Source organism: Phalaenopsis equestris, unplaced genomic scaffold (assembly GCF_001263595.1).
Source record: "Phalaenopsis equestris unplaced genomic scaffold, ASM126359v1 Scaffold000001, whole genome shotgun sequence".
Classification (NCBI taxonomy): domain Eukaryota; kingdom Viridiplantae; phylum Streptophyta; class Magnoliopsida; order Asparagales; family Orchidaceae; genus Phalaenopsis; species Phalaenopsis equestris.
In genome coordinates, this window is record NW_018164443.1 from 32739 (window position 1) to 44623 (window position 11885).

At 33.4% G+C, this 11885-nt stretch overlaps 2 protein-coding genes across 2 annotated transcripts in view; one reads left to right on the top strand and one right to left on the bottom strand.

Annotated features, from left to right (window-relative positions):
* The window catches only part of LOC110019493 (zinc finger CCCH domain-containing protein 37-like), a gene marked incomplete at its 3' end in the record, with an annotated part of 18326 nt that extends 12126 nt beyond the window's left edge, over nt 1-6200 (top strand). Inside the window, 8 exon segments of the mRNA XM_020717558.1 lie at nt 121-225; nt 304-357; nt 465-668; nt 1066-1103; nt 1199-1245; nt 1328-1458; nt 1849-1902; nt 6054-6200. Of these exon segments, the coding sequence (XP_020573217.1) occupies nt 121-225; nt 304-357; nt 465-668; nt 1066-1103; nt 1199-1245; nt 1328-1458; nt 1849-1902; nt 6054-6200 (780 nt within the window).
* Nucleotides 6201-8735: 2535 nt separating this feature from the next.
* Nucleotides 8736-11885, bottom strand: part of LOC110020843 (cytosolic isocitrate dehydrogenase [NADP]) — a 6320-nt gene continuing 3170 nt past the window's right edge. Inside the window, exons 10-12 of the mRNA XM_020719474.1 lie at nt 10930-11072; nt 9752-9874; nt 8736-9103 (exon numbers count right to left, since the gene is read on the bottom strand). Coding sequence (XP_020575133.1) covers nt 9028-9103; nt 9752-9874; nt 10930-11072 — 342 coding nt within the window. The 3' untranslated portion in view covers nt 8736-9027. The remainder of the gene's footprint in view (nt 9104-9751; nt 9875-10929; nt 11073-11885) is intronic.

Sequence of the window (11885 nt, forward strand, 5' to 3'; positions counted from 1 at the left end):
GCTGCTGAATCCCTTCCGCAGAGACCAGGAGAACCTGATTGTCCTGTATGATTTGAGTGTTTTTGCAACAAAATTCTTTATTGAAGTCTTTAGCCATATTATTCTTTTTTTTTTTTTTAAATTGTCCAGTACTTCTTGAAGACGACTCAAAAGTGCAAATATGGTTTGAATTGCAAATTCAACCATCCCAATGAGAAATTATATTCTTCAACAGGCATTGTAGAGGTAGGATTAACCTGACTTAATATGCGCTTCTGTATCTATCTTTATGATATACTTTTTCTCATTTTTGTGCACGTGTAGAGCAATGGATTTTATGTAGATTTACCAGAAAGGCCATCAGAACCTGTTTGTGCGGTGAGTTTTTTTTCTGAAGTATATTTTACCTTTTCTCGGTTAACCTTTATTGCAACATTTCTAGCTCATTTTTTCACAACATTTTGACCTTAAATTTCTTTATTTAGTTTTATGCAAAGACCGGAAAGTGCAAATTTGGTGGAAATTGCAAATTTCATCATCCAAAGGACATTCTGATACAATTAGCTGCAAATAATGGACCAACATCAAACAATGATGATGCTAGCAGTGGTTATTCAAAGCAAACAAAGTCATTCGTACCATTCACGCCTGCTTTATGGCATAATTCTAAGGGCCTACCCATACGACCGGTAAGCTTCTTGGTTTGGCTTTATGTTAGGTGTAACTATTTCTCATCCATACAGATTGTGGACTGCTTAAACCAAGGGGTTATAATTTTTTGGCAAGTATTATATGTGATGGACTTCTATTTGAAAAATTTTTATCCTTAGCATTTTGTTGTCTGATTTTTCAAAAATAATATTAAGAAAGCAAAAATAGGAAATTTACATACCTAACACACATTTTTTATGTATTTACATAGATCACACCTAAACTTTTCTATTTACATACATGGCATTTTGGTGTTTCAAACATTTCCATTAAAAATTGTATTTCACTTTTAAAAAGTTGACATTCTTTTTTTTTTTGTTTGATATTAAAGATTTGAGACAAGGTAGATTCCCTTAACTGTTTCTTCTTATGTAGGGTGAAACTGATTGTCCATTCTACCTAAAGACTGGAAGGTAATATTACTTGTTCTACATAAAGGAAAAATTTTAACAATAATTTAATACTTAGGACCCTAAGTATTTTATTTCATCGTTTCCATTTTACACAGCTGCAAATTTGGCACCACTTGCAGATATAGTCACCCCGACAGATATGGTATATATATATTTTTTGCACTGCTATAATATTTTCTAGAATTAGTTTTTCTTTACTGCTCTTCTATTATTCTCGTTTGCAGTTGTCACTGCTCCTGTTACAACGCCTAATATAGGCCATGCTTATATAACTCCAACAGCTGCCACTTTACCCGTCGGAGTCATAAATCCAGCAGCTAGCTTTCTCCCAACTTTGGACGCTCGTTTTGCTCAGGTTTCTGTAGCATAACTCCTCCAATCATTTCTATCGTATGATTCATGATGATAGTTTAACTTGATCTGATTAGTTTTACAGCCATCTTAATCCGTGAGTTTACATTTTATTATTGGGAATTTTACATTCATACCATGAATTATTATTATTATTATTATTTTTACATGTCTAGCTATAAACACTTTGGTACCATAAGCCTGAGCATGAAAATGTGTGTTTCACTTTAAAAGATTGTGATGATGGTACTTTTGATGTGATAGTGATTCGAGTGGTATGTATGCAAATATGTATGTTTAGGTGTTAGATATGTAAATATATTAGAATTATATGGTATGTATGTTAATGACCCTTTAGTGTTTCATGGGCTAACAATCCTTTTTGCTACTGCAGTTTGGAGCTGCGACAGCTGTATATCCTCAAAGGCCTGGAGAAATTGAATGTGATGTAAGTTCTATACAAAATTTTTGTGCCAGATTATTTTTTTTTTTATGGTTTCGCGTTCGACTGTTTTGTAGATCTAAAAAATGTGTATCTATCTAGTAGATTGTTGTAAGATTAGATGTGTTATTTTTAGCTTATTGGGCTTATTTTAGCCTTGTTTGTGCTCTTTTACCAATCATGAAGGCCGAACTTCAGAATTTTGTTTTCTCCATAATGGTCTTTTAGATTGGAAGATTTACATACATACTACCTATGTATTTGCATATCTTAACACCTAAACTTCATATTTGACCTGCATACCACCTTAATTATGCCAGAAAAATTATATTTCACTTTTTGAAAGTTAAAATGGTGGTTTTTTTATGAGATATGAAAGGTTTAGGTGTTATGAATGTAAAAAAGCAAAGTTTAAAGTTTAAAATTTAGGTGTTAGACATGTAAATACATAGGAATTGTGTGGTATGTATGTAAATACCCTTTTTAGATTTGATGTTGCCGAAACTTGCAGACCACCTGCTGTTATGCGATGCTTGTTTCTGGTTTTTCTTTATAGCATAGCCAGTTTTGGCATCATCATTATCAGCCACAACTGTTGTTGTTTGCGCTATAATGTTATGAGATGAACTTTTCTTCTCATAGGGAAGCAATGGTTACTCTACTAATTTAATATATGCTTCTATATCATTTTTATATTATCAACAAGCTTAAGATCATGTGTTTGATTATGATTTACAACAACATGAAAATTACTTTTGGTCTAATCATTTTTTGAGAAAATTTTGTTGTGTGGATGTAGAGGGAACAAATTAGAAGATTTACAAAAAGCTTGAATGGTTGGGTTGGGGTGGGCGGAAGAAGCGGCAAAAGGAGGTAAGAGGGTGAACAATTAGGTACATAACTTAAGAGAGGAAAAATTGATACGCATACATCTCCTTCCGCGCCAAATGACGTGAGAGCCAACCTTGAAGACTACAAACTGGTTCAAGGAGGATTGGATTGGTCTGGACCGGCTATACCAAGCCAGAAGACCTAGCCTAGAAGTGGCGGAATTCCTAGTAGTTATTGCAGATAACTCTATCACTCGAGTGGGCCCCACATAGCCTTTAACCATATACAAGAAGAGGGAAATTAAGGAGTGTTTTGGGTGGAAAGTTTGAAGAAATCTTGGGAGTATATATTTAGGGAAAATTAGCTAGGGCTTGTTCTGGTGTTTTAACTTGATGTAGTTTATTTATTATTATTATTTTTCTCTCGGTGTTCCTAACGGCGTTGAGGATTTGTGGAAAGATGATTTATCTCTTGAACTGTAGATCATGTTATATCTTGTTTGCTTTCATTGGTGGCATTAGTAAAATTAGCTCTTGATTGAGTTCCCCCCATAACTTTATTGCAATTTATCTGTTTGTTCATTATTTTTAGTTCGTATCAGAATCCCCAATGCCAAGTATCATTTTTATTCAAATAATCATAGTTTATGATCCCTTAGGCTTTTCTTTTAGAAAGCTATTCAAGATAAAACTAATAATCTTATTCATCTTAACAGACTAATGATTGTGTTCCTCGTTATAGATTAAATTAAGATTAAAGTTAATTAATAAAAAAAATGCCAGGACAATTTAATTAAAATATTAGGACACAAGATATAATTCATATTTGTTCTACATAACCCTTATTTGGTGGAAGGACGTGAAGATGCTTTATTGTAGTGCCAAAATAATGAAGTCCTTATTGGGGGCAACACCTTAAAAGAAAAGGGACGTAGGGAGCACATACGGAAGAAGATAAGAATGGGCTACTTACATGTGGAGTGTAATGGCGACAATCGTATTCTATAAATTTGTGTGGCTATAGATCCCTTCTTGAAATGATAAAATGTTTTTAAATAGTTCTTTATTTTAGAAACCTTGAATCAAAGTTTATGAAATTTGGCTATTTATTTTGAAGCAGAACATATGGGGTAGATGGAGAAGATCCATAAAGCTTTTTTTTTCCCCCATTTTTTATGATCTATCGTAGTCTGGATTAGGGTTTAAGATAAGAGTTTATATAATAGATTTCTTTTATGAATTAGAATTTTTTCTGTGGGACTAATTTTCTGTAGTAAATAGGATAAAGTATTTTAAATTGCATTGATACTATTGGTTGAAATATGGATGGGAGTTACTTGTTAAAATTTAGGGGCAATTCAAGAGGAGGATTTATATAGGAATTATGAGGTGGTAGTATTTCTACCCGAGTGTGACGTGTTGATCGACTCTTACCTTGAGTTTGTTAAAAAAGGACAAACAATGGATGGACGAAGTTAAAAGAGAAAAAAATTTAAAGAGAAAGGATGTTTGTGAGAAGAATGTTTTGCAGTTATCGACACATGAGGAGTATTGAGAGGGAGAGAGAGGAAATTTTCGCCTGATGGGAGAGAATAGATAGGATTGGATGAATGGTAGAATTACATCCAAGGTGCGATAGGAGTTTGGGGGTTATTTATTTTTCTTTGATTTGATATTCCAAGGTTTTTCTGTAAATGCTATGGAGGATATTGCAAAATTAATTCGAATTCAAATTTGAAATTCAAGAGCATAAATTTTAATTTTGGAGCTTATTTGATCATTCATCATATTGTCTCATCAAGCCTATGAATAAGGAATATGATTATTGCTCCTCATTTAACTTGTTGGAGTCTTGACATAACTACAACTCTCCTATTATCTTGTCAATGAACCTGACATAAGGAGAGTGTGTAAATGAATTGCAAACTAGTGAATAAGATCACGGATGATTATGTTGATCCTTGTTGTTCTATTGCCTTAAGGATACACATAAGATCGTGTATCAAACACCGATTACATGATTTTGTGACCTATAAAGGGCTTTCGTTTGGATTGCACGCTTATCAATTCTTTTGAAAAAAAATATGGATTCTAAATAATAGAAAAAATATTACATCAGTACTACGCACGTAGAGGAATGTGCGCACCCAATAAAATCACGCCACGTATCCCGCGCGACGCAGAAAAAAAACGGCGTAGTAACACGGGGAATATTCCCCCCCGTGTTATTCATGTGTTATTGTGTGTTATTCATGTGTTATTGATGTGTTATTGTGTTATTATAACATCAGGAATATTCCCAGGATACAATAACACACAATAACACATGAATAACATGGGGGGGAATATTCCCCGTGTTACTGCGCCGTTTTTTTTTCTGCGTCGCGCGGGATACGTGGCGTGATTTTATTGGGTGCACACCTTCCTCTACGTGCGTAGTACTGATGTAATATTTTGTCCTAAATAATATTCATGTATGGTATGTTATGAGGAGAGGAGGGTAGGGTCTTGTATACCTTGGAGAGGGGAATTTTGACATGTTTTGTGGGTTGGTTAAGGATTTATAAATTGATGTAGGGTTAATTATGTTCATGCAGAGTGTTGAGAAGATAATGCATTGATTATGTTAGCTGGTAGCTTATAAAAATTTTTAAAAAAAATCATAAGGACATATCATTTAGGATTTATAATCTTTGCTTCAAATCGATATTCATCATAATATCGACCAGCTTATGTTTAATTTTCAATGATTATTGTGTGGACGAAGTTAGGATTTGACCAATTTATTGTATTGAGGGAGAGAGAAGAAGATTTGTAGAAAGCTTTTTGTAATAAGAGAAAAAACAGGTGGGAGAAACGGGATGAGCATAATTTTTATTTTGATAACCAAATTTAAGTTTCACATGTTCCCTTGATATACGTTGATAATCATACTTATCCTAAATTGACTAATGAACATATCACCCTTGTTAATTAAAAGAAGGAAGATTTACATACATACCACTCTATTCTTATGTATTTACATATCTGCACCTTAACTTCAATTTTTTTATTTGCATGCATCTTACCTATGCATGAAAAGGTCAAATGATGGTATTTAAGATGTGTGATATTAAAAGCTTCGGGTGGTAAAATGTAAATAAAGTTTAGGTGTTAGATATGTAAATACATATGAATTAGGTGGTATGTTTGTAGATGTCCCAGAATTATTTCATTGATCATCGGGGGCATGGTTGTTTCTGTTAAATTAAGACTTTATTTGTCATTTTCATAATTATGATGCAATTGAGTCTCAAATTAGAGAGGGCATGTGTTATTTGCTTTCAGCACTATATGAAGACTGGGCATTGCAAGTTTGCAGAGAGATGCAAGTACCATCACCCTTTAGATAGATCAGAACCAACTGCAAGTTTCAACAGGCAGACTCAACAACAAGCTGTCAAGCTTACTCTTGCTGGCCTCCCGAGAAGAGAGGTACATTTTTTTTATTATTTTCAGGAAATTTACACACGGAAAACTCTCAATTCCTATGTATTTACATATCTAACACCTTAAATTCAATGTTTACATACTTACATACCTACCACTTCACCGATGCATGAAAAAGATGTATTTCACTCGTTAAAAATTAAAATGATAGTATTTTTTATGTGATATGAAAAGATTTGATTTTTAATCATATAGTATTAGAAAGATCTATAACATTTAAATGCTCATAAAAAATGTCTTGGGACAATATGAATCACACACTACTTCCACTCTTTTGGGAGAATCATGTTAGTGAATTTTATATTGATTTATAACAATGAATTTTTTCTCTTTTATATTGTGAATTTAGAATGTTTACATGTGACAAATGTTGTTTGTTGAAATTTTTGGCTTCATTTCAATATATAGTTTGATTCTTTTTTTGGTACTATTTGATTGTTTTTGTTTGTGAAATTATAAAAATTTTACTAACATGTTTTTTAACTATGATTTTAAGAAAAATGCTAACATTCATTAAATATTATTTACAGTGATAAACTTCTTTTTTTATGATTTATGTATATATATAAAGTAAAAATATTATTCTCCTGAACGTAAATTAATAAATTATCAACATTTCATGAATCAGATTATATATATATATATATATATATAAAGCCCAAGGGAAATTATATTAAAGAGAAAATGGTACATATAGGTTGTATGAGTGGGCCCAAATAGGCACCCAACCCACACGGTACAACACACACAAAAAGAAAAAAGAAAAATTAAAACCCCTAAAGAAGATGGTATATATAAGATCAATCGATCGACCCAATTTAGTTCTGCCTCTACCTCTAGTTCTTGAAAGGGAACCAACTAACAAATTGGTGAGATGCGTACCATTGTCTGAAGTAACAAAAGTATCATCCATTAGATTCCTTAGCTCAAGTAGATCTCCATTCTTCTTCTTTCTCCTGGAAGTGTAGATCTGTCATTCCTCATCCGAAAATTGTTGCTCGTTCGGATGAGACGGTAGTGCTGCAGTAGAAAGATTGTCAACAGTTGTGCCCACAAGAGGTTCAAATGTATGTGAGGTAAGAGTTGTCACCTTTACCCCTGATACTTCCTTTTTATAAATCTGGAGATAAATTTTTATTTTAAGGTTCTGCCGAATGCCCCGCTGCAAAGTAACTATTATATGGTTTTCTTATATGTTTTATCTTTCATTCATGCTGTTCAACGGCTTTCTGAGTTGTTTTGGGGCAAATTTTTTTAGAGAAATTTACATCCATACATCTTACACCCAAAATTTTATATTTACATTTATAACACTTCAGTGTCATAAACTTTGCATTAAAAAAAAAACGCTTTCCATTTTTAAAAAGTAGGCGTGTTTGTGTTTGATGTGATCTCAATTAATGATTTGTAATATTCCTGAGAATTGTGTAGTATGAATGCAAATGCCTCGGTATTTTAGTGAATTTCTTACATGTACTTGGCTTAGTTTTAATTATATGATTGTATTGTTATTATTATTAAATTTCTATAATGAGAAATGACTTGACGATATAAAAAAAGTTAACAATTTTTTAAAGAAAAAAATGAATTTCCTAAATGTCTACGCGCATTTTTACAAAGAAGAAAAACTATGCGTCGGTGCGGTTCCGAACGCTGTGGGTTTTCTTAACAATTTAATATTTGAAACGATTTATTTCAAATTAAGTTTATTTTAAACGATTATATTTGTCAAATTTTGAACTTCATTCTTGGCTGTACGTCCATTTTGTGGCTGTATGTCAATTTATTAGCCTTTGTTTACTGCCTTGAGTGCCTTAATTACCCACTGGTTTTCACCTCGTTTGACTTATTTGGTTTTTACTTAAAATTTAAAAACAAGTTCGAAACATTAAATTTATTTTAACAGACATCAAAACGAATATAAAAGGAATAGATGAATAAATCCTTAATAATACACAAAGTTCAAATCAAAATTTAAAGCATAATTTAGAAGCCATTATTTATTCCGATATCTTATGGACAACATCTTGCATTAATGCAGATTATTACCAGAGTAAAGAGCCTTACAAGCGTTCAAAAAATCAGTTCATCGACTCCACATGGTTCGATTACTCTGTACCCATTTCACATAAAATTCTGGTAACTGAATTTGAATTCCAAAACAAAATGATATGGAGAGAGAGATCACAGGCGCTTTGGCTCATTTTACTGAACATAAATATAAATTTTCGGTTGGGGAGGCATCTCATTTACTTTTTTTTTAATCAACGCGCTACGCATACAAGAGCATGAATGTTCTCCATCACGTTCGTTCCCATTGAAGAACCCAGAGGTTGTTTTAAGTAGGAATGAATGAATACAAAATACCAAAGAATATATTTATGCATGAGATATGACACTAAAATGTTATAAATCTAAATACAAAAAAATTAAATGCTAGATTTGTAAATGCTTAAAAAATTGCCTGGTATGCATGTAAATTTCCCTTGTTAAAAAGTCTAAACGTGGTGCGTTGAAAAGTTAAAAAGAACCAAACACATCTTTATTTGACGAACTTGAGTTGAGTTTGTTATGCTTTAAAGCTATTCAGCAGTTAACAAAGCTCAATTATAAACCAAAGGCAAAAAAAAAAAAAGAGTGCAGTCAAAATAAGAATATTTGTGGCGTGGTTAGATGAAACAAATCATCTCTCATCTCTTAAAGAGTCCTCCCCAACCACATATATAATGAAAATATAATTATTATCTCCGCTAAATGATGTGATGTGCAATAGCATGAGCTATAACTTACTTTGTCCTTCAATTAACGTGACTTAGAGTTTCGCCTTCAGCCCCTGTGCAACAGCATCAATGAATTCCTCGGTCGTCAGATACTGCTCCCGACTCAATCTGAATAAATTTAAAAGGGTTTAAAGACACATCAGTTTTGTAAAGCAGCTCAGAATAGGGCTGTCACTGAATCAGATTTCGAATAGAGCTGGGGTTGGCTCAAAATCTACTCGAAAAAAATTCAATCCAAAATTTTGGCTCGAAACTCGGCTCGTTTATTTCAATTCAATCTTGTTCTGAGCTGAAATTTGAATCAGTCTTCAAGAGTTTACATTCATACTTAAATCCACTAAAGTCACGGTCTTAACATCACTAAAGTTGTTGATGACCACCAGCTTGAAAAAAAAAGAAATCGATCTAAAATTTTAGCTCATAGCTCAGCTCGTTTATTTCGATCAAATCTCGATCAGAGCCAAAATTCAAATTAATTTTCGAGCTAATTCACAGCCCTAGTTACATTGATACCACCCAATTTCTTATGTATTCGGATATCTAACACCTATAATTTATTTTCTACATTTAAATACCATTATTTTACAAAAAAAAAATAATAGAGATGAAACACCTTTTCATGCATAATAGATAAAATGTCATATATGTAAAAATTGAAGTTTTGGAGTTAAATATGTAAATAATTAAAGAATTGAGTGGTATTCATGTAAATCTTGGTAGAATGAATTTATGAGAGAGTGGCAGTGTGAAGGGTACTTTGATCCATGAATGATGAGAGCGAGATCTTTGGTCATCTTCCCGGACTCCACCGTTTCCACGCAGGCAGCCTCCAGTTTTTCAGTGAAGGCGAGCAGCTCAGCATTATCGTCTAGTTTAGCCCTGATAATAAATGCAATTAGTATCAAGGATTAATTTGCTTTGCGCATAAATTACAAATCAATAAAAAATATAAACTTAGCTGATTAAAAGCTTTACTGCAGAAGAAGCATTTGCCTGTTGCTTCTTGCTAATAACAGGGCACGCGTTAAAATTCTTGTGTAGGATTTGAAGAAGATTTAACTAAGCTATTGTCGAATATCTTTTTGGGGGAGTTTTGGCTGGCCCCTTTTGGGGGTAGCCGCAGCACTGTGGTGCTGCTTGGGAACGTCGTCAATGGGGGGTTAGCCGCAGCACTGTGGTGCTGCTTGGAAACGTCGTCAATGGGGAGCGTTTAGACACCCTGGCGCGGTGGCTTTTACAATAAGTCATTCTCTCGTGTGTCTTGCCCTAGCGGTGCGCTCCTCTCCCGCAATCCTCTCTTGTGATATTTGCCCTAAAATCTCCTCTCTCTCTCGCGCAATTCTCACGGATAGGGTTGCCTCTCTTGTTGAGTTTTCTTCTCCCTCTCCTTTATCTACTCTTCAACTCATTCTGAGTGCGGTGATTCCTCTTCGTGTGGTGGCCCCTCTTCACATGGTGCTTTGTGAGTGGCGATTCCTCTTGTGTTGGTTCCTATGTGTTGTGGTGCCTCTTTTATTGAGAAATCGTTATCTTAAACATGCTATTATTTTTATTTTTGGAAATACATACATGACCAAGATTTTAGTGCTTTCCTCTGTGTGGTGATTCTTCTTTGCGCTAGATAATTTGTACCCTAACTTTCTGTGGCTTTTGATTTTACAAAAGGCTTTATGCCCAAGAATTCCTCTGTGCGGTGGTTTCCTTTGCTGTAGTTAATGCCTACTATGATTGAGAATTTTATGGTTTTTGATTTGACAAGTGCTTATGATTTAATTGGTTTTCGGATGATATTGGATTTTGGGATTTTTGGGAATCCCAAGTGCGATAAGTCAGCAATATGAATTTTTACGGCAGTGTCAATAGCCAACGACCTCCTAATCGAATCTTTGTATTCCTTATAAAAGAAATAAAGAAATTAGAATATTAGTGTTTACCTGTGTGCTAATCCTCGGGTCCATGCAAAGATAGAAGCAATGCTGTTTGTGCTAGTTTCACCGCCTTTCTGATGGACACGATAGTGACGCGTTACGGTGCCATGTGCCGCCTCAGCTTCAATCGTCTTTCCATCTGGGCACACCTGAAATATAAAAAATTTTCAGGTAATTCATGTAAAATTGCTGGTCTAATTACAAGCAGAAGACAGGTTCCAAGAAATATTAATTACATACAAATCACTCAACTCTTATGTATTTACAAGTCTAACACCTAGACTTCAACTTCTACTTATATACCACCTTACAGATAATGTGCATTTCATTTTTTTCAAGTAAAACTAGTGGTATCGAAGATTTAGGTGGTTTAAATGTAAATAAAACAAAAAATTAAAAGTTTAGGCGTTAGATATGTTTAAATGTCCCAAATAAAATGTAGGGTTTGGAAAGATTTTTATAAAGATTGGGAATGCTTTTTTATTGAATAGAAGTTTGGGTAAATGAGGATTTTATTATTTTGAGAGCCATAGCACCCAATTCCTATGTATTTACATATCTAACACCTAAATATTAATTTTTATATTTATAACACCAAAATTTTCATTTCACATCAAAATTACCATTATTTTCACTTTTAAAAAGTGAAATGCACATTTTCATGCATATGTAAATGTAAATACATAAAAGCTGAGCGGTATGCAGTAAATCATTCGAAGTTTTAACATGGAAAGCAGATCACATTATATTAAGCAGCCTGATGCCGCAAAAGCAGATGCTAAGCTAAAACATATAGAAAATCAGAGCGCATGCGACTAATAAGCAAACATTCATTTGATTCTTTAGCGGTTGAAGCTTTTAATCGAATGAGTCATGCAACATTCATTTTGCCATTTTTTTTTCGAGTAAATTTGCATGCATGTCACACAATTCTCAAGTATATATATATATATATATATATA